The following is a 22,899-nucleotide window of genomic DNA, read 5'->3' as shown; positions in this document are numbered from 1 at the left end:
GTGCGCGCTCCCGACACCCCCCCGCTCGGGTTCACCCTCCGTGCGCGCTCCCGACACACACCCCCGCTCGGGTTCACCCTCCGTGCGCGCTCCCGACACCCCCCCCCGCTCGGGTTCACCCTCCGTGCGCGCTCCCGACACCCCCCCCCCCCCCCCCGCTCGGGTTCACCCTCCGTGCGCGCTTCCTCATTGCCTCTCTCTACGCGTTTTGTCGGATTTGCCTGTTGGTTTCTGTCTGCGGAACCGATTCATTTTTTTGGGGTCTTTCAGCGAAGATGCCGGCCGTTTCAAAGGGAGATGGGATGCGTGGGCTGGCGGTCTTCATCTCTGACATACGGAACTGTGAGTGAAAATACAGAGAGAGAGAGAGAGGCGGGGAAGTTTTACAGTAATCGGGGTTACACTTCAGGCCTGTGTCTCTGCGGGGCTCGAGTGCAGGCTACTCCCTAGGTGGAGAACTCTAGCTCCGCGGAAATGCAGTGGTAGCCTTCGGAGGGAGACACTTTTTTTCTTTTTTTTTCAAGTTAAAAATTAAATAAAAGTCTTATATGTTTGCTATATGTTTACAACAGACATTTAAACTAATTAAACGGTAACACGTTGAATGATAAAGTTATGTTTTCTTATCTGTGTGTGATTTAGTTTATATGGGCGTGGGTTTGACGAAAGCAGAATGTTTCTGAGTAATTTAATTTTTTTGGACTCTTGAAATGTATTTAAAAATGCTGGTCTCTCTAAATGGTTTCTGCATTCTAATCTAACATCGTTTGTGTTTAAGAGGTAAAGCCGTGCTCCTTAATCGGGAAGAAGCGTGTTTACCTTGTTGATATGCCAGCTTGTTTACGTTCCCCAGACTTTATTTACTGTTAATGGCCTGTCAAAAATAATGTAGTTATGAAGTCAGGTTCTTGTCGCATGATCGGAACACCACCATTTAGTTGAATCTGTTTTTGCAAGGGGTAAAAACTGGTTGTGAATACTGGACAGTAACAGTATGCATGAAATTCCTGGTTGATTTCCCTGTAGTCGGGTGTGTAACGATACAGTAATGTCACGATACGTATCGCGACATGCCGGTCGCAATATGTGTATCATGACACACGTCATGGTCCTGATGGGCTGCATGTATGACACGAGATCAACTTATCATTAGTGATGCACTATTTTGTTAAATAAAGAACTGTGATGAGTTGTGTGTATTGCAACACCAACGATGCATACCTGTGTTACGATAGGGCGTGGATAATACATGTAAAGAAAGCATTTGAACTGGTTACAGGAGGGATCATCCCAGCCCTACTGTGAAACAGGTTGATTTCGATCAACTGCACTGTGCCACCCAAGTAACTACAGTAACCTTGCTTACAGGGAGAATTTAAAATGCCTCTTACAGCCGTTCAATTCAGGAGCTGTCATTACTGTACTTTTTCTAAAATGTCTTTTATGCACTGCAGAATAACCAAGGATCATAATTCTTTGTGTCTTTTGCATGTTTTGATTCAAGCTTTTACCAGGGAAGGGATCGTGTGCAGATGCCCCTGTGGGTGGGGACCCTGACTCATCTGACATGTTAGTGCGGAGGCTGAACTGGCCTGTTGGCCAAAAAAAGAAAAAGTGAACATCTGTTTGCAATCAAGTGTCTGTGTTGATGAAACACTCCGGCTGGAACTTCCACTGCAGTGCTTGAAACTGCCACTTACCCGGCACCCAGTCCCAGGTGTAACAGGTCCCGTCAGTTCATTCTAAATGTTTTAAATGATCAGCAGCCTAGGGTTTGAGGAATGCATGGTTTCTTCCCCTATTGGTAACCCTTCAGACTCATTTAGTTCAGAGCAGTTCATTGCTGTACCAGGGGCCTGATTGTTCAAACTCCTGGCACATGGTCATTTCAGTAATGCACATACACAAGAGACGTTCGGAAACCCAGGACTAGTGAGTTTCAAGGCTACAGTACATTGCACTCTGGCAGTTTGAGGGTAGGGTGGGTAAGTCCTTATCTGTGAGCAGTATTGTACAGAGAATGGGCTGGAACAGAGAATGTCAGTTTAATCTACAGACTACAGAGCAGCATTACAGTACCAGAAGTGAACTTGCCGGGCACAGCTGATTGCCTCCAGCCTTTTGGCAGTCGGGAAGGCGGCACACAACAACAACAGAAAAAATCATTTGGCTTGCTCTTTCATTGCTGTGTGCCTGTACCTTCTGCTAGGGCCGTGCGTTTTTAGGTGCTTGAGCGCTGTTTGTTCCATTCTCCTTCACAGCTGCGTCCATGTGACTAAGAGGCGATCTCTGCTTCCTCGTCGCCTGTTCTTTTTGTTATACTGTTTTGTCGTTTGGTCCAGTGTCTGCCACGCTTACAAACTGAAGCTTTCCTTAAACTAAAACAGCACAGGGATGGAAATAGGATTCCCATTGCATAGCAGCTTGATCCATTCCTGCGTTTACCATGAGGTTTAATAACTGTACACTGGAGCGAATCAAGCACATATTCAAGCATGGAATATACTAAAATAACACGAGTATAAAATCAAGCAAATTAGCCTGGCTAACCAACAGTTTGTAAGTGAAATGATATGTTTCATCCCATTCAACTGCTGTTTGTTCAAGCATTGCTCCCACACAAGAAAACTGTGCACTCCACTTCTGTGTTAAGATGTCAAGTGAATGTAGTGATACTTGTGTAGTTACAGCAGCTTGTTCTAACACTGGAAGCACTGCAGTTCAAGGGCGGTTTGATTGAGAGCGTGAAGTGCTGGTCCTGGTGTCAGGCACGGTTTTGTGCATCGGAGTGTGGGGGCTCCTGCTGGCTGTCTTGTTTTTTTTGTTTTCTCCCTCTTTCCATTCTCCGAGTGTCTCTGTGTTTCCTGTGAGCTTTGTGTTTCCTTAGGATGCAGAGCTTGTAAGATAACGCTGGACAGGAAAGAGGTTTGCTAACGCAGCAGCCAAAGAAACGTGACTGGGGAAGTGTTAAGATGGGTCGTTAGACATTGATAACCAGTTCCATTGAATATTGATAATCATCACTTACCAGGTTCTCTTCCCTACCCTGATGAAGCTGGAGCGTGAAGCTTTAAAATATGGCATCAGAACCTACCAGCCGGTAGATGTATTTTCTTTGTTCATGAATTAGTGGGATGACCCCACTGTCCAGGTTACTGTAATCACTTCATTTATTTCGAGCGGTTCGTGGTGTCTCTATGATGTCACGTCGGAATGTTTTTTTTGTTCTCATCCTGATGCGTTTTTGTTTTGTTTTTTTTTTCAAAATTTTGTTTCAGGCAAAAGCAAAGAGGCCGAGATAAAGAGGATCAACAAAGAGCTGGCAAATATCCGCTCCAAGTTTAAAGGTAAGCGGCCTTGCCCTCCCCCTTCGTCTCCGATGCTGATGTCATGCCCAGTGCTGAATGATGACTTCACACCTGCTGAAGCACCCAGGACTGAGCCCTGCTTCCTGCTCTGCTGTTTGGCCAGGGTTGTATTGCTAGAGGATAAGCACTCCTAGTGGGGACAGGATCCTCAGTTTCAGGAAACAATACAATCCTTATAAATGAAACCCAAGACGGTGAGGCCGTTCATGTGGTGTGCTTTTGAGGTTACAGTGCTGATTTGCTTGTGGAATAGACGTCTTTGTGAAGCCATTTATTTAATCGTGACTGTGCATGAAAGGGTGCGTTTGGGGAAATGAATATTGATGCACCTTGTTTGAGTTAATGCAGCGAGGGAGGAATATTATGCCTCTTTGTTGTTGTATTATGAATCCCCGAAGGGTGGCAGGCAGTGAAAACACGACTGCGTTATAATGTTCTTTATCAGCCTCAGCACGTAGCTCCCGGCTATAGGTCACGGTGGAATACCCGAGCACATTGTTTAAAAGTAGATAATTATTGATCGGCATGGCTTTTACTTTGCAAACCTCAATTTAACGTTTGTTGATCCATTAATCATCCCGGTGTTAGAGGAAAACCATATCTCATGTAGGCGGCTCAAGATTGCCTCAGTATCTGATTGTACCATGCTGAAGGCTGTCACAAAACAACTCCCCACTTTAATACAATTCAGCAACATTTCAAGCATTTCTTTCTTATCAGTTTTTTTTTTTCTGTACGTGTAATTTTATCTTTTACCCCCTTTAGACTGTGTCTGCTTACTAATGGTGTGATGATTGCTTCTGTTTTTGGAATATGATACAACATTTTAATTATAGTGTTGTAAAAAAACACACATAGCAGCAGATATTGACAACTGATAATGTCTGTCTTTGTATCTGCTGCCATGTATTCCTAAGCTAGAGTGTGCAAAGCAACACACAAGGAAGTGGCAGTTCAGGCAAACGGAGTAAACCAAGTCCTTGAGATATTCCGATACATTGCTGTGGTCTTTCCATCCAGCGATCAGCTGAATAAAATGAGACGGCAGACAGAGGGCTTAACTCAGCACTGCGGGGTGACAGGATTTCTTTCCGCAGGAAATAACTCCAGCGAGCAATAGGAATGGCGGCAGCAGCTGGTGTTTTCTGAGGAGAGAAACCATGCTGCGTGCGCGCTTCATCCAGAATCTCATCGTGGTGTAGGAGAGACTTGGTTTTGTGTGCAGTGTCTGATTTTTTGGCTGTAGTACCAGTGCACTGGTTTTAACTGAAACAGGAAAGCATGAAAAATGTTTAAAACGAGCAGTGGACGTAGCCGTCGTAGTGGTATTAATCATCCCCCCAGAGATGTCTGCAGTAAAGGTTGTTTAGTTATGAATACCCAATGCAGAGGTGTATGAGAAACTCCTGCCAGCCTGGCTGGGTGAATGAGCATCTCCTTTGGTCCGCCTCTGTAAAGCCCCGGGGAGGCGTTTGGGTGTCTTCTTGTCCCAAGCGTACAGCTGCATAGAAGAACTTGCTGTAGACAAGTAAAGACGTTGTATGTGATGCCACACATGATTCAATAACCGTATATCTTGACTTGATAACCCGTAATTAGACTGTGTAGTAGGGGGGAGTTTCTTAATGCAGGGTTCTGTTTAAAAAGCTTTCTAATCCTCATTCCTGAGACAAGCTTAATCCCCATCATGCGATCTGAATATAAACAGTTTTAACAATGGCTCCTGAGGTGTGTGTATGTGTGTCTGGAGCTGCTTTGCGAGTAAGAGAATATTAAATCGAAGAATAGAACATGAGAATTCAGCACTGTTACTCTGATGCAGTACAACAGCAAAACCATGCATGCTGTACATCTAGATGTAGGCACAGGGTTTGTGAATTGGAAGGGGAGGAATGGGTTTTATTCCTGGAGGAATGCACTTTACCTGGATTAGCAAGACTTTACTACAACAGCGACAGGAAGGAACGTTTTCTGGATCAGTGGCTGCCTGTGTGCTACTGCACCAGCATGACGCAGTTAACTGTTACCTGTCCTGAGCGAATTCCTGGAATCCGTAGAAACGAGCGCTGCTGTTTCCCGTTTCTGCAGAGAGGGAGTTGCCTGCAGAGAGATGTAGCCAAAGCAGCCACGTTGTTTATGATTACTTGCTCAGAGAGATACAGAGAGAGAGTGCGAGAGAGACAGGCGCTCTGCTGACTGCCAGGTGCACACGAGGCCAGTGGGTGCAGTCGTGATACAGACTGGTTAGTGCATGAGCTGTGACATTGTGTGATCACTGAGGATTGGAATGTCAGTGTAGTTCCATCTGTAGTTACTTAGTGGACTGTGTAGCAGTCTGTGCCAAATGTGCATTGTGAGTGGGAGAAATACATGTTACACTGAAGCAGATTTCCGAGCCTTTTTGTGCCAATTTAATTATTATTATTCATTTCTTAGCAGACGCCCTTATCCAGGGCGACTTACAATTGTTACAAGATATCACATTATACATTATTTCACATTATACAGTTATCACATTATTTTTTTTTTTTACATACAATTGCCCATTTATACAGTTGGGTTTTTACTGGAGCAATCTAGGTAAAGTACCTTGCTCAAGGGTACAACAGCAGTGTCCCCCCCTGGGGATTGAACCCACAACCCTCCGGTCAAGAGTCCAGAGCCCTAACCACTACTCCACACTGCTGCCCCTAATACAGAGGCAAAGGTCTGGCACATGTGTTCGCTGAAGAAGCCAATGTAGTAATGTTCTGTCTGGATTGAAAAGGGGAGGAGATTGCTGCTGGTAGGGTGAGTCTGAGCCCTTTCCTGAAAACTACCTTTCAGCAGACTCTGCAGTTTTCACTTCCCCTTGAGAATGTCCGGAAGGCATTTCCCTTCCTTGAAAGGCTAATAGAAAAGGGAGTGTGCTTTTTTTATCCCACGCCAACCCCCAAAAACCTTAGATCCCACAAATCCTGCAAGAGAGACAGATTCCCCCGGAGCTCCGCTTAGGGACAGTGTTGAGGCCAAAGTTTCGGCCACGATTCTTGTATCAAGCTTTTTATTTGATTTCAGTTTAATATCCCAAATACTTCCTGTTTTATAAACTATGCAAAGTGAAATGTTCATATAAAAATGTGCCTTTGTGTCCGGCGATATGGAAAAGGAAGAGCTCTGTGTTTTCCTGGACATCGGCTTCCTGGCTCCGTCCTGATGCTGACTCGGTTTTCCGCTATTTGTTCAGAGCAGCAGTTCTCAAACTTCTGTATTGGGGCTCCCCTTTTGAAGTGACTGGGGTCACAGCTCTTAAATCAGATTCCCTGCAGTTGACTGATGGTATCTTTAAAACAAGAAAGAAAGACAGAAGTGTTCGTTTGCTTGTGATAACTATTATTATACAAGAAGCAATCGTTCACATCCAGCGACGCTCCAGGTTCGTGCTTTTAGAGATCTGAACCGAGAGCGCTGTTGCGTTACTGGAGTTTGCATGTTCTAAGGGTCTACGTAAAAAGCCAAAAAAAAAAAAAAGTCGTCAATCATTAGTTGCGGGTTGTTTAATTCCATGTTTTTGTTGTTTTCTTGTAGGAGACAAAGCGCTGGACGGCTACAGTAAGAAGAAATATGTCTGCAAGCTGCTGTTTATTTTCCTCCTGGGGCATGATATCGATTTCGGACACATGGAGGCAGTCAACCTGTTGAGCTCCAACAGATACACCGAGAAGCAGATTGTAAGATGTTTTTTAAAATGAAACTCTCTAGTGTCTTTGTTTCAGTCAGTACAGGGCAGTGTGCCTTCTGTAGGATTCTGTGCAAGGAGGAGATTCAAACACTGTCTTGACACCAGGCTGGGAATAAGACTCTCTGAGCAGTTTGATCCTTTCCTGGTTGTTTAGTAAGACACACCTGAGCTTGTTATCTACACACAGTGGCTCATCAGGCTCCTGGTATAACCTGGAACGATCGAATCATTGGCTAATTTGGTTAATTCATGGTTAGGCTACGTTTTAGCAGATTGTACTGGTAATACATGTTACTGTATAAGGGTCCTTAACTAATGCACTCATTAGTATTTCATGTTTTTTTTGTGTGTGTAAAAGTCAGAATTAAAGTGGGAGCGCTGTATTATATTTTAGGGTTACCTGTTCATCTCCGTGCTGGTGAACTCAAACAGCGAGCTGATTCGGCTGATCAACAACGGCATCAAGAACGACCTGGCCAGCCGCAACCCCACCTTCATGAACCTGGCCCTGCACTGCATTGCCAACGTGGGCAGCCGGGAGATGGCAGAGGCCTTCACCGCAGACATCCCCAAGATCCTGGTCGCTGGGTAAGGTCCCTCGGCTGGGTAAAGGTTCTACTGTGGGACAGAGACGACCCCACACCTGCTTCTTATATGCTCTGCTACTACTACTGTACTAAAATGTGTGTGTAAAGCCTGCAGGGTAGACGCCAGTCTGGTTATTGCATGATTCTCTGCATGCTTTATTTTGGGGTATTGGTTGTGTATGTCTGGAGCGATCTGCCAATGTCTGATTTTTGTTTTGTTCGTTTCTCCTGCAGTGACACCATGGACAGTGTGAAGCAGAGTGCTGCCCTTTGCTTGCTGCGGTTAAACAGGACCTCGCCGGACCTTGTGCCCATGGGGGAGTGGACCTCACGGGTGGTGCATCTCCTCAATGATCAGCACCTGGTAATACACACTGCCAGACCCTACATCTCACTGGGGCGCTCTGTATTATGGAGTCCCAGCTGATTTATCAAAACTCCCCATTCCTAAAGACTACAGTACATCTTGATACCTCCATAAGCAATAATCTCCCTTATGAATGTTTACCATGGTAAATTCGCACGGTAATTTTGCAGTTTTCCCATAGTAATGGTAAACCGTAGTTTACCATGGTTTGCCTTGTTTTTTTAAATACGATTTAGCATACTGCTCTGCTTTACAATGGGTACCTATGCTTTAGCATGCTTTCTCTGTGCTTTATTGTACTGTGCTATGCTTTTACACTTTTATAAGCTTTGTAAAATTAATAGAAAAAAAACTTCTTTCATCGCTTGTTTTGAAGTCATTTTTCCTGCACAGTGCTTATGAAAATAGTTTTATCTCATAAGACAGGGTCAACTGTGCGTACTAACTTATATTGAAAAGAAATGCATCCTTCCTACATCGCCTGAGATCTCAACAAAGATGTTCGACAGCTTAAATTTGCTGTGTGGTGTAGACTCGCACGCATAACAACTGTAGGAAATGCCTGCTTGTGCATTTTACATTGCATAGGAACACTAGTGTGTGCTTATGTGGCGGGTGGGTTAGGAAATATATAGCAATCTACCAGTCATGCACGAAAAACATGCAGAAATAAAATGAAACACGCTGCAAAGCAATCGTGCACAATGCCTGTGTGATGCTTCAGTGCATGAATAATATGAAGCTGTTCCTTTGGCCCTGCAGGGAGTGGTGACGGCCGCCACAAGTCTGATCACTACTCTGGCGCAGAAGAACCCTGAAGAGTTCAAGACGTCGGTGTCCCTGGCAGTGTCGAGGCTCAGCAGGGTAAGAGACGCCCCACCGCTGGGGACCAGGATGTGAATCTGGAGTACAACAGTAATGTGTCAGTCGATACAATGCTAGCATAAAAAAAAGAAACTGTTCAATAGTAAAGTTTGACATGTTCTTTATATTATTTATTAATTTGTCACGCTCTTGGCTTGGTCCAGTTTTCCATTCTCTGTCCTGATTTATTTATTTTTTTATTCAGATTGTGACCTCCGCATCAACAGACCTCCAAGACTACACATACTACTTTGTGCCTGCCCCGTGGCTCTCGGTCAAGCTTCTTCGTCTTCTGCAGTGCTATCCGCCCCCAGGTCAGTGGCCTGTCCCTGTAGTTTAAGGTTTTTATTTTATTCTCTTCTCCTGGAAAACACGTTCGTACTGTGCCAGAGAAATTCATGCAGAGACTTGGTCCGCAGCTCAAACCCACCCCCCAGAACAGTTGAAAATAACAAGCGGTTTCTGCTTGGGACAGTGATGCAGGACAGGTTGGACTGGGGACTGAGGTGCACCCCCAGCTATGTGGGGATGCTGTGGTGCTGCTTGCCGCCAGTGCTGTTGTCCCTGACCTTTTCTTGAGTGCTAAGTACCAAAAACAGCCAAAATAGAAACATGACCTTTCCATCTCTCCCACCCCCCCACCCCTGGCACCCATAGAGGACGGAGCAGTGCGCGGGCGTCTGACCGAATGTCTGGAGACCATCCTGAATAAAGCCCAGGAGCCGCCCAAATCCAAGAAAGTCCAGCACTCCAACGCTAAGAACGCGGTCCTGTTCGAAGCCATCAGCCTGATAATCCATCACGACAGGTAGGCCAGGCGTACACCTGCAGGAGGAGCTGCCACAGCTTTGCCAGGGTCAGATTCTAAAAGCTATCCACTCTAAATTTGTGATTTTAGTGCATTTTCTTCAGAAAACAACAACACAGCAAATAAAAGGTACCAAAACCAAAAATGAACAGCCCATCTTCTTCATTGTAGGCTGCAATTGCTGATGTCGATTTGTAGTAAATACTCACTGCGTGTACTTGTCTGTTCTTCCCGCAGTGAGCCAAACCTGCTGGTCCGAGCTTGTAACCAGCTGGGGCAGTTCCTGCAGCACCGGGAGACGAACCTGAGGTACCTGGCCCTGGAGAGCATGTGTACGCTGGCCAGCTCCGAGTTCTCCCACGAGGCAGTGAAGACTCACATAGAGACCGTCATCAACGCACTGAAGGTAAAGGCTCTACTGAACTTACTCACAACAGGCTGCGGTGGATGCAGTTGTCCTCCGAGAAAGGGAGTCTGTGCACAATCCTGATTTCGCAGAATACAATGAAACTAAAGTGGGGTTTTGCCATTTATAACGAACTGTCACACAAGGGTGTCAAGGATCACACAGACATTGTCTTCTGAGACGCATATCTGAATATTCAAACAAACACTGCTTGAAGTATTCGGTGGCAAAAGACGGCCATCCCTTTATTTGTTCAACATGATTTATAAATGGTTATCAAAAAGATACCGCGCTAGGAAAACCAAAGCATAATATTGTTGTCTGAAATAGATAATGCTACTTGTGTTTCTCTCCTTTCTTCAATAGGTAATACTAGTATTTTACTCGGGGAGATTATTTGTAATTTTTAACTGTAATATCTTGCCAATTATACTTTTGTTTTCCAGCTCATTAAATGCAGAATTCACAGGATACAATGAAACTAATTAAAACTAAATGGTTTCATCATTCTGGTTAAGCTCTTGTTGCCATTTTATGTAAAAGCCTGCTGTGGCCCGTATATCAAAATTAACAAAACGTTGTGTAATGAGCAAGTCTGTCTCCGAGGATCTGAAATGCATTCAGTTACTAATTTGCTTGTTTACTACCTTGCAGACTGAGAGAGATGTGAGTGTGAGGCAGAGGGCTGTGGACCTGCTGTACGCAATGTGTGACCGGAGCAATGCACAGCAGATTGTGGCAGAGATGTTAAACTACCTGGAAACCGCCGATTACTCCATTCGGGAAGAGATTGTGAGTTGGATCGGATCTTCATTAACGCGTTCCCCTCAACCCCAGTTCATTTGAACCCCAGTTCATTTGCAGCTCAGTGCTGTTGGATCCAGTTGCCTTTTCCGCAACAGGCTAAGGGATATCCCTTTAAACGTTTACCAGGGTATCGTTGCACTTTTCCCATGGTTTGCTATGCATTTACCATACTGTAGTTTACCCTGGCTTGCCATGTTTTATTAACATGCCATAAACTGCGCTATACATCCAAGTTGGCCCCGGTTGTTTCCAGCACGGTTGGTCTGTGTGTTGAAGCACCCTGATGATGATGATGATGATGGTGCTGTTGTGTGCAGGTGCTGAAGGTGGCGATCCTGGCTGAGAAGTACGCCGTGGATTACACCTGGTACGTGGACACCATCCTGAACCTGATCCGCATCGCGGGCGACTACGTGAGCGAGGAGGTCTGGTACCGAGTGATCCAGATCGTCATCAACCGGGACGACGTGCAGGGGTACTCGGCCAAAACCGTATTCGAGGTGAGGAAACCAAACGAAAACCTTTCTGTTGTCTGTCTGACTGTCTGTTTTGCTTTTAACCTGCTTTGCTTTCCTCCCGTAAACTCTCAAGAGTAGCCTAACGATAAAAGTCTGAATCGGCCTTTACTAAGTGATTACAGAAGCGATTTCTTGTACGAGATTTGTTTAATGCATTAACTGATCACAAAGGCTGGAGTTTTGGTCTGTCTTTCACTTTTAACAATACTGATCGGGTGTCTGATTGCATTTAAACAAAGTGAAATGAAAAGATGTGTTTAGAACCAAGAATGAGATCGAATGGAGATGCTCAGGTTGTCTGTCTGTTTTGCTTTACTTTGACACTGGCCATACCAAGCTTTTTTCGCTGACGAACACTAACTGATGTTTAGAAGTTCCGTTTCTTTTATGTATATGCTTTTTAACTAGGTTGTCTGATTTATAAATTCCACTGCGAATCCTACAGCGTTATATACAGAGCACCAGAAGTAATAATTCAGTTATCTTGGGATGACCTTTCTGTGTAGTAACTCAAGTGTTGCAAGGGTTAACTACGCTGCATGCCTTTTTGCCCCGACCTGTTGGGCAACGCCTGTTCCAATGCTGGTATGCTTTTAGTGTGCTTCTTTCAGACTATGTAAAGAAACTGTACAGTGTCCAGGAGGGAATACAGGCAGGTTCAGGGAGCAGGAGCAGAGCCTTCTTTCACACCAGGAACTTCATTCCAGCTCTCCCTGTCTCTAACCCTGCTGGTAGGTTCTTCAGAATACAGTCATATTTATATCGAGTGCAGCTGCACCAACGATACAAATATCATTGTTACTGATGCTGGTGTCGGCCCCCCAGCCCTCCTTTCTGACATTCTGCCCCTTCCTTTCTTCCTTCCACAGAAAGTTGGATTCGCTGATTATCTGACTTTATTTACATATGAGTTTTTGCTCTTGCAAAATCAGGTGTCGCTTGTGTCCCAATGTGCCTTCTGGTGTCAAATCTGTTATTTTATTTTTTTAATTTGTCTTTGCTGATTTTTTTCGGCTGTGCATTACAGTATAAAATGCCATTATTCTAAAGGTTTTGGTGCGGTTGATAGTAATGTAGCTTTCTTGTTTTTAGGGCAGTATGCACATCGTGTCTGCCTTGTTTTGCTGGAGCAATATCCCTTATTCCCTTATTTGTGTTGCACGTGTGGTGTTTTTTTTTGTTTTTTTTTAAACATACATTTTAAAGCATAACATAGCTGTGCCTTTGCGTTGAAAACTAATGTGTGTTGTGGGATCCCATAGGCTCTTCAAGCTCCGGCATGCCATGAAAACCTGTTGAAGGTTGGCGGGTACATTCTGGGAGAATTTGGAAACTTGATTGCTGGCGATCCAAGATCTAGGTGAGTCAGCATGTGGTTACTCCCACTGCATAGCAGATTGATCCATTCCTGGTTTTACTATGAGTTTAATAGAACACACCTGAGCTTGTTATATACTGTGGCTAATCAAGCACATATAAAACCTGGAATGAGTGAAACGGCTATTTTATTTCCATCCCTGCAAGTTTTCCAGTCTAGAAAAAGTTTCATGCATATCCGACTCTTACATAATTAATCTATATAGACCGCCTCCCTCCCCGCCTGTCATACCCCTCTTACAATACAGTCCTCCCTAACCTTTTCCCTTCTCCCGTCTCTTCTCAGCCCTCTAATCCAGTTCAATCTGCTGCACTCCAAGTTCCACCTGTGTAGCGTGCCCACCCGAGCCCTACTGCTCTCCACCTACATCAAGTTTGTGAACCTCTTCCCCGAGATCAAGGCTACGATCCAGGACGTGCTGCGCAGTGACTCCCAGCTGAGGAACGCGGACGTGGAGCTGCAGCAGCGAGCGGTGGAGTACCTGAGGCTGAGCAGCATCGCCAGCACCGACATCCTGGTACGCCTGCACCCTAACCCATAGTATACAGAAAACTACAAAGTGGTATGCAATTCAGTACGTTAATGTAACATTTTTCAGCAGGTTTCGTTGGAAGCAAAATATATATATATATAATTATACACACACATACACACCTATTTTAGATTTGGTTTCTGCATTGTCAGTTTGATGGTGCTCCTGTCGGTTTTGGTAGGCGACTGTGCTGGAGGAGATGCCCCCGTTCCCTGAGAGGGAGTCCTCCATCCTGACCAAGCTGAAGAAGAAGAAGGGTCCTGGGAAGGTTCCCGATGTGGAGGAGACAAAGAAAGAGAGGAACTCCGACATGAATGGAAGCACAGAGCCAGCGTCGGTCAACTCCAGTGCTGTCACCATGGTGCGTTGTGCCCTGCTCGGCTCAGTTACATTCTGTTCCTGATTATGGAAGTAAATCTAGTAGGTCATCAGTGTCCCATAACTAACCTAGGTTTTGTGTACAATTTTTAGAAATGGCTGGTTTCACAAACCGTGATTGGCACTCAAATTGTACTGCCTTGCCTAAGCTGGTATTGGGCAGTACCAAGATTAGTGGCAACCGGGGTGTGTGAAACCAGCTGTAACAGGTTTTCACTGAAAATCTTCCCTGGCCCTGTCCAGAAACCTTAACATTTCCATTCCAAGAAATGCACAAACACGTACTTCTTGCAGCATTTATTTATCAGAAACTAAACGGCACATTCAACAAATTAATTGTTGTTTAACTTCATCATGCAGCTGTTAACAAATTGCGTCATTTTATTTAGTTCTTCATCTGCTTTTAACTTTGGAATCAACTTCGCTGTAGTGTCTTTTTAATCATTTTTTTATTTCTTTTATTTTTATGATTTCACATTCTCTGACACTCTCTCTCCGGCTGTCAGTGCTCTCCTCCTCCTCCTCCTCCTCCTCCTCCTCCTCCTCCTCCTCCTCTTCCTCTCTTCTCTCGGGACCTCCTGGCACAGACCCTGCCCGCCACAAACCGACCTCGCCCCGCCAGCTCCCTGCTACAGCCCCTTCTGACCACTGTGCTGTGCCCCTACCCAGGGGCCTCTCCACCTGCCCTGGAAGGAGCCCTTAGCTTCCAGGTTCTCTCTGTCTGTTTGCCTGTGGCACTCGGACCCTGGTCTTGAGTTATAGGGCTTTTCTGATAACACGCCCGTTTGTGTGGAGTGCAGTGTTCGTGACTAACCTGACGTTAGGAATGCACTTGGATAAATGCACATGTTGTTGATTCGACTTGTGTGTTTTGGCTGCTGTGGAAAGCGTGATTTTTGGAGGTTCTGTGTTTTCTTTAAGGTAACCTAGTTTGAAAATAATAATAATAATAATAATAATAATAAAATCCGTTGTGTAGTGATGTTTATTTTTCTGCATTTTAAACATGCACACACATTCACAATCTAAAACTACAAGACTGTTGTGAAACTATAGAGATATTATCCCTGTTGTAAGATAAAAACAAACAACCACAAAAAAATGTGTGTGTGTGTGTAATAAAAAGCTGTTGCTGTGCCATTGGTGTGTGACTATGCATTCTCAAACTCTTGCTCTTGCAGTCGACCCCGTCGACATCCACAGACCTCCTGGGCTTGGGTTCGGCCCCTGTGCTGAACTCTGTGGCCCCTCCCTCCGCCGGGGGGAGCCTCCTGGTGGACGTGTTCTCCGACAACTCTCCTGCCGTCGCGTCGTTGGCCCCCTCTGCTGAGGAGAACTTCTCCAGGTACAGCCAGGAGCAGAGGCGGGGTGTGGAGCTCCTGATCAACTGCACTCTGTTTATTTATTTATTTATTAATTTTTTTTAAATCAAGAATGAACAGCTCTTCACTTTTATATTTATTGATTACGTTTCGACTGTGCTTAAAGGAGAAGTAACCACTGCTTTAAAACCAATTCCTGGCCTCACATTAGCACAGCCACCATCTCGGGGGGGGGGGTCAGGTCTGGTCCGGTCTCGTCCGATCCTGTCCCCTTGGTGTTTCATAGTAGTTTTGGATTGAAGTGCCATTTTTGTTCGGTATATAGTGAGTTCTCAGATGCATGCCAGGATTTTGGATTTTGTGATGTTTGACAACTATCTATCTCTATCTCTATCTCTATCTCTATCTATCAAACTTCTGCAATGTGAATATATAATAGAAGCAATTGAAAGAAAGGACTGTTGATGACAGTTAATAGAATAGGCTTTAAAGCAGTGGGTGTCCCCCCCCCCCCCCCCCCCCCCATTATTAGTTCAGATGGAACGGTATAGGGAAACACAGCCAGGTCGATTTAGAATTGCAGCGTTCTGTGTGAAGTATTAGTTCAGGTTCGGTTAAGTCCGCGTACTGACCTATGGACTTAGGTAAAAATAATTTAGTGGAGTTAATAGTCATTTTAAAAAGTGTGTCTAGGATTACTGTGGGCTTGGACAGCAATGTGTCATGTCTAAAGGATAGGCTGACAATTACAGGCAACAGACCAGCAGAAGTGCAGTGAATCAGGGCAATGAATGAGGAAGCTGCTGTGTTCCATCCAGGTAGATGCTTGTAGCATGTTCTGGGTACTGGTGGGGGCGCTACAGGCATGCTTTTGACTTCTTTCCTCACATGCTAATCTCATAACTGTCGTTACTGATGCTAACTATTTTGGATGTTGTGCTGCTCCCTCCCTCCCTTTCTCTCCCTCTCTCCTTTCTCTTTCTGTGGTGCAATGTTAGCCCTCGCATTGGTTCCACTGATGTGGTTTTTGATGATCCAGCTGCAGCTGTGCATGATGCCGATGAACTGGTTGACAAGTAAGCAATTCCTAAACCCCCCCCACAATGCATCATTTAAAATGGAACAAGGGTCTCTTAACTAGCAAGGCTCTATGTCTTCATTACCGGAGCAGGGCAGCAGTATTAGATTAAATGTCGTGTTTATCTTTCTCCTCCCTTATTTTCATGTAGGAATTTCATGGATCGATTGCTCCGATATTCATAATTCATGTTGAAAATTATAATGCACATTTAGCTTTGTATTAATTATTATTTATTTTTTTGTTATCTTGAGAACAGTTCTGAAACTTCGTTTTGATATTCCTTCCCACAAGTTCTCCACCATGTTGAAAACCTCACACACACACACAAACACACACACACTGTCAGAGATAGACTGTCACAGATATTAAATGGTTTTCAGGAGCTTTACAGGACTGAATAAACCCACAGACTGGGTATAATTTTGATGTCCGTACCCTTCATCTTGCTTGCTGAATGTTGTCATGAAGCTTACAGATGCTGCAAGTTGAGTCTTTGGTTTGTGCGCTCTCTCTCTCTCTCCTCTGTCTCTCTCTCTCTCTCTCTCTCTCTCTCTGTCTCCTCTGTCTCTCTCTCTCTCTCTCTCTCTCTCTCTCTCTCTCTGTCTCTCTCTCTCTCTCATGAAAGCAATACTGTAATCAAACACCTCAGTGTTTTGCATCCTGTTTTTTTTTCTATTTTCTCTCCTGTAGATTTGTATGCAAAAATAACGGTGTACTGTTTGAAAACCAGCTGATGCAAATTGGACTTAAATCTGAATTCAGACAAAATTTGGGTGAGTGCCCTGGCGTACTTCTGTAGAGTCAAACAATAGAAATGGTTACGGTTGTATTGAATTTTAACAATTCCTCTGTCGTCTCCAGGTCGGATGTATATCTTTTATGGAAACAAGACCTCCACTCAGTTTCAGAGTTTTTTGACAGCAGTGATCTGTCAGGACGCTCTGAAAACTCATATCCTTTTACATTTATTTTGCATCGTTTCAGGAACTCGTACAGACTCAGCTACAGTTAGCAGCCGTTAACGTTGTGAAAAAGTGTTTTAAAAATAAAAAAGACATGCAAATAGGTTTACAGTACATCAGATTCAACATGCAATGAACCAGCTAAAGCTGCTGCAAAAAAAAAAGGTTGTGTCCATTGTCAGTCTTGCAACCAGTAATTTGCTGTTTATTGTACTTTCTTTTAAATGGAGTAATCTGCACAAGTTGATAATTATTTTTCCCTTGGTTTAATTCCTTGACTGCTTCCTACAACTAAATATTCAAACTAAACAGGTGGACCCAGCAGTGGACGGAGGGGCACAGGTTCAACAGATATTAAACATCGAGTGTGTGTCGGACTTCGTGGAAGCACCGATTCTCAACATTCAGTTCAGGTAAGCTCTACGGTAATTCAGTTTAATCTTTTGAAGAACGAATGGGTCCTGATTCAAGTCCCAAACAGCTGGATACTGTAGTTGATATTTGGTGCTGTTTTGTTTTCTAGATACGGTGGAGCCCTGCAGAACATGTCTGTCAAGCTGCCCGTTACCCTCAATAAGTTTTTCCAGCCCACGGAAATGACATCTCAAGACTTCTTCCAGCGTTGGAAACAACTCGCCGCGTAAGAACCAGCTTCCGTTGAGGCACAGGCGAATGTTTTCAAAGGGACACAGTCTGCTGGTTGCTTGGGGGGGGGTTCCATTTATTAAATTTTTTTTTTTGTATTTCTAAATGTAGCCCTGTTTAGTTTTAGTAATTATGGATGTTTATGACATGTCAGTCTTTTAATAGTATGGTTTCCAGTGTTCATATACTGTGTTATAAAACCGTAATGCATATAAAAAACAGTGCTGTCCTTGCTAAAAGCAGTCACCTTATTATTCCTGCCCATCGCTCTCCTCTTGCCTGTCATTACTCCATTTGAACAGCAGCACTCTCCCTGACCGTGTCATGTAAATCCTTCTGTTTTATCATTGACAGTCCACAGCAAGAGATGCAGAAGATTTTTAAAGCAAAGCATCCCATGGACACAGAGGTTACAAAGGCCAAGGTATGAACACCTGCAAAGCACAGTAGAATTTCCTTCATGAAAACATTTATTCTGGTCCTAAAGAAAGATGGGTAGCCATATATGCTGATGAGCCACATGAATGCATAGGGAAGAGAAGTCCACTCGACACAGCAACCTGTAACCCAGTCCAGTATGTCAATCTGTCCATTTCCATGGCTTCTCGGTATAAGACCCTGAAAGTATTCGGTTAGTTTTAATAGGGTTGTCTTCCTGTAAAGTTACTCAGCTCTGAACTAGTATAAGAGGTGTCTGTGTGAAACCTGTTTGTGATAAATGTTGACCAAGCCTTTACTGCAGCTACACACACAGTCCTTGGCTACAGCTCTTTCATTTGGTGCCCCTTGTTTGGTGTGTTCACCTGCCAAATTGCATTTCTCTCTGGTGAATTGGTTAATTCAGAGCTCATTTTTTTTTTATGTTTGCAGATCATTGGTTTCGGTGTAGCCCTGCTGGACATGGTAGACCCCAACCCTTCTAACTTTACCGGGGCTGGAGTAATCCACACGAAAAACATCCAGGTGGGGTGCTTACTGCGGTTGGAGCCTAACACACAAGCTCAGGTACGTGGAGTTTTTATCTTTCCAGGAAAAAGATTTGATTCGATAGGTCTTATCTTATAATCGATTTATATAGGCTTACACGGTATCACCCATGTTTACTAGTGATATATGCTGAACAGTAATTTATTTATTTATTTATTTATTTTTTGCAGATGTATCGCTTGACGCTGAGGACAAGCAGGGAGACTGTGTCTCAGAGGCTGTGTGAGCTGCTGTCAGAACAGTTTTAATCGCCAACCATTTGGAAGAAAGAAAAAAAGCCTTTTCTTTCTACACACAGAACCCACAAGCTGGCCGATTTACAGATAAACATGGTCTTGTACACCTGTGCTTTAAAACCCTTCTATCATTGTCTATCCAATTCCCTTAGCATTGTAAACTTTTATAATTTTAGTTTTGTCATTTCAAAAAATTCTACATTGTACAGTGTATTTTATTTTGTTTTATTTTTCATTTTGTTTTTATAACTATCAGCTTTACTAATTCACCTGTTTACTAATGTTTTTTTGATAAGCAAAATATTTTGTCATGTTTTGATAAATACTATATATATATATATATATATATATATATATATATATATATAATATATATATATATATCTGTGTGTGTGTGTGTGTATATATATATATATATATATATATATATATATATATATATATATATATATATATATAAATAAAAACAGTGAAGGGAATGTGACTGGAACCTTAAAATCTCTGCAAAGAAGTTAACATTAAATTCTCCTAATCAGGACTGCCTAATTAATGTTGCTGCTGTTATCTTGCAGACGGGTTTAAGACCAGCTATAGCCGGTTTGATGTACAGTTAGAATCAGAAATACGGAGTAGCTTGATAAGTCTCTCTTACTGGACAGCCCAGATTCTACTGTGTCCAGCAGGGCTGTCATTTTTGTATTTGAAAGTATATTGTCCAGTACCCTCAGCACAGTGGGAGCAGTACTGCCTGACTCTACTGTATTGTAGGATTAAATTAATGAAGATATTTCAATTTGGGAAGCAGATTTCCACACTTGTGGTGCAGAATGTTTCTCTCTCATATACATAGTCTGCTTGACCTCTGCCCTGCCTTTTTAATTTTTTTTTATAATAATGTGATGCCTTTTTTCTTTTTTTTGTTGCTGGTTTTGTCATGTTTAAGGTGCCAGTGATTTACTACAGAATATATCACTTTCAATCAGTTTCTGTTTTTTTGTGATGCCTGCATATCTGTAAACTCCAAGGGATGAGACCAGTGGTTTGAAATGTGCCCTTCTAACACATGCTTTATAATTGTCGGTAAAAAGCATGATGGTTACTCCATTCTGTCATTGAAAGCATGTCAAGACATGAGAATTTACATTTCCAAGTTGAAAATTATTTCTTTGACGCTCATGAAATGTCACAAGGAGACAAATGGGATAAATGCAGTACATTTTTTATTAAATCGGAATAAAATTACAAATATCTTTTAATATTAGACATCTGTTTTCTTCAAATGGTAAATCAGTGATTTGGTAAAAACTTACAAGAAACAGAATCTATTGTTTACATTTTTAATAATTTTTGTTTTTTAAATGTATTTATTTATTTCTGCCATTTGATCTCTTGCCCTTTAATGATTTTGGACATGTTTTCTGTTTTTCTAGCCATTTTTCGTTCTCGCTGTTTTCGTTGTTCTTGCTAATTTCGTCTGTCTTACCATTGGTTTTACTGCCTTTGGTCGTTTGGCCATTTTTTGTTCCCCGCACTGCTTTCCTCTGGGGCATTCTTGATCTTCTTGGAAATTGAAGGGTTGTCATTTGTGGAATTCTCCAATTTATCCTTTCTCAATGTTTCCAATCTTAAATTTTCCTGCTCTTCCAGTGTAGAATTCCACTGTTTTTTCGATGTCCGTTTTCTATCATTGGCAGATCGTTTTGATCTTTGCGATCCATCACATTGGTCTTCTGTGCACTGGCATGACTGTATGGTGGCTAACTTCATTATCTCGCTGCGGTTCCCAGGACAGAGCATCTCTACTTCCTGCCAGGTTATTTCTGCTTTGCAGCAGGTGCAAAATTGTTCTAGTTGAGGTGGCATTTTGGAATAGTCATACCTGTCATAAAAGAGAGACACTCTTAAACTACATGCACAACTCTGAAGCGTGACGCTAATGCAATTAACCACATTTGCATTTTAATCCCAGCAATGCAGAGCTGCAAGATAATTCACGTTTTTCTACATGACCCTCAGGAAGGCAATGTCCCCTTTTGAAAATAAGATGTGATTGCATGGAGCAAACACAGGAGGGCCAAGATTGGCTCTGCTGACTTTTATGTTCAAAAAATAATATTCAGAGAGATAGTATAGTATATTCAGTATTACAAGGTATTTTTTAATAAGAACACCTCTCTACGATCAGTGCAATGCAAAACGGCTGTCAGATGAAGGTAATATGCAAAATCTGATTTTACTGTCTCTGCTGAGAAAGGGGGACTCAATTTTCCACCCTCAATAGCAGCTCTATTGTCCAGCCTCTATAGGTCAACATGGTGTTTGACCCCTATGGACACAAACAGGCCTTGCTTTGACTATACTGGAAATGTGTGTGCTGCCGAGTGCCTGTATACACATGCTTAGTATCCTACACCTGGATAGCATGTATGTGTTTTTAGATCAAATGGTCATGATATTTGATTGATAGTTATTTTGATTTGTAGGATAATATTGTTTTATACAAATGAAACGTTACACATGATTCTTGGTTGAATTTGTACAGCATCTTACCATGATCCAGAATCGCAGGATCCTACGCATCTGTTTGTCTGAATGGTCCCAGAGCAGCCCTGGATAACTACTTCCTTAAATTCACTGACATGTTGACAAGTGGGAATAGTAAACCCTAAACAAAATATGAATACAACAAAACTACAGTATTACTGGGCTAATACCGGCTAAGGTTACATGCAAGAGCAAGAAATACAGATTTCCCTCCCTTCTCCCAAAATTAGACATTTACATTTTGGTAAAACTGGTTATCAAGGTATTAAGCAATTGTTTTATGGTGAACAGCCATTACGTGTATGAAACAAACTAAAACTCTACCTGAAGTTATCTGCTGAGTATTCAAGAATGACGGTCAAAATAAAAGTAATACATGCCACTTACCTCGCTGTGATATTGTGATGGTTTGGGGGACCATTGATGCAGTTGCTGGGTGTGTAGACTCTGCTGTGGTATTTGTTGAGGATGAAGGCTCTGTTGTTGTTGTAGTTGTTGAGGACGTATGCTGTGTTGTTGTTGAGGGCGCACGCTGTGTTGTTGAGGTTGTATGCTGTATTGTGGTAGTTGTTGAGGGCGTAGGCTGTGTTGTTGAGGGTGAATGCTGTGTTGTGGTAGTTGTATAGGGTGTATGCTGTGTTGTGGTTGTTGTTGAGGGTGCATGCTGTGTTGTGGTAGTTGTTGAGGGTGTATGCTCTGTTGAGGGTGTAGGCTGTCTTGTGGTAGTTGAGGGTGTGGGCTGTCTTGTGGTAGTTGTTGAGGGTGTGGGCTGTATTGTGGTAGTTGTTGAGGGTGCATGCTGTATTGTGGTAGTTGTTGAGGGTGTATGCTTTGTTGAGGGTGTAGGCTGTCTTGTGGTAGTTGTTGAGGGTGTGGGCTGTATTGTGGTAGTTGTTGAGGGTGCATGCTGTGTTGTGGTAGTTGCTGAGGGTGTATGCTTTGTTGAGGGTGTAGGTTGTGTTGAGGGTGTAGGCTGTCTTGTGGTAGTTGTTGAGGGTGTAGGTTGTGTTGAGGGTGTAGGCTGTCTTGTGGTAGTTGTTGAGGGTGTGGGCTGTATTGTGGTAGTTGTTGAGGGTGCATGCTGTGTTGTGGTAGTTGTTGAGGGTGTATGCTTTGTTGAGGGTGTAGGTTGTGTTGAGGGTGTAGGCTGTCTTGTGGTAGTTGTTGAGGGTGTATGCTTTGTTGTTGTTGAGGGTGTAGGCTCTGTGGTGGTTGTTGTTGAGGGTGTAGGCTCTGTGGTGGTTGTTGTTGAGGGTGTAAGCTCTGTGGTTGTTGAGGGTGTAGACTCTGTGGTTGTTGTTGAGGGTGTAGACTCTGTTGTGGTTGAGGGTGTAAGCTGTGTTGTGGTAGTTGTTGAGGGTGTAGGCTTTGTTGTGGTGGTTGTTGAG

At 43.3% G+C, this 22,899-nt stretch overlaps 1 protein-coding gene across 2 annotated transcripts; it reads left to right on the top strand.

Moving 5' to 3' along the window:
- The first annotated feature begins 175 nt into the window (after window positions 1-175).
- LOC117432250 (AP-2 complex subunit alpha-2) lies at window positions 176-19,950 on the top strand. 2 transcript variants are annotated; one of them, XM_059001896.1, is made up of 23 exons: window positions 176-342; window positions 3,279-3,347; window positions 6,936-7,078; window positions 7,484-7,677; window positions 7,911-8,040; window positions 8,806-8,907; window positions 9,113-9,221; window positions 9,565-9,715; window positions 9,953-10,121; window positions 10,776-10,913; window positions 11,246-11,428; window positions 12,709-12,806; window positions 13,110-13,341; window positions 13,538-13,717; window positions 14,916-15,079; window positions 16,055-16,132; window positions 16,828-16,910; window positions 16,999-17,089; window positions 17,390-17,512; window positions 17,623-17,739; window positions 18,099-18,168; window positions 18,615-18,749; window positions 18,902-19,950. In XM_059001896.1, the coding sequence occupies exons 1-23, from the start codon at window positions 276-278 to the stop codon at window positions 18,977-18,979; spliced, it is 2,904 nt and encodes a 967-aa protein (XP_058857879.1). In that variant the 5' UTR covers window positions 176-275; the 3' UTR covers window positions 18,980-19,950. The 2 variants fall into 2 exon arrangements, with proteins under 2 accessions (XP_058857879.1, XP_058857880.1); XM_059001897.1 differs by lacking the exon at window positions 16,055-16,132.
- The last annotated feature ends 2,949 nt before the right edge of the window (window positions 19,951-22,899 follow it).

This window comes from Acipenser ruthenus, chromosome 27, assembly GCF_902713425.1.
Source record: "Acipenser ruthenus chromosome 27, fAciRut3.2 maternal haplotype, whole genome shotgun sequence".
Classification (NCBI taxonomy): Eukaryota; Metazoa; Chordata; class Actinopteri; order Acipenseriformes; family Acipenseridae; genus Acipenser; species Acipenser ruthenus.
The sequence above is the reverse complement of the archived record's forward strand: the minus strand, read 5'-3'. Positions and strand labels throughout refer to the sequence as shown.

Coding starts and splice junctions, on each gene's coding strand:
- LOC117432250 (XM_059001896.1), top strand. CDS start 276: ATGCCGGCCGTTTCAAAGGGAGATGGGATGCGTGGGCTGGCGGTCTTC. Junction 13,342..13,537: donor TCGCCAGCACCGACATCCTG/GTACGCCTGCAC, acceptor CGGTTTTGGTAG/GCGACTGTGCTGGAGGAGAT. Junction 13,718..14,915: donor ACTCCAGTGCTGTCACCATG/GTGCGTTGTGCC, acceptor TTGCTCTTGCAG/TCGACCCCGTCGACATCCAC.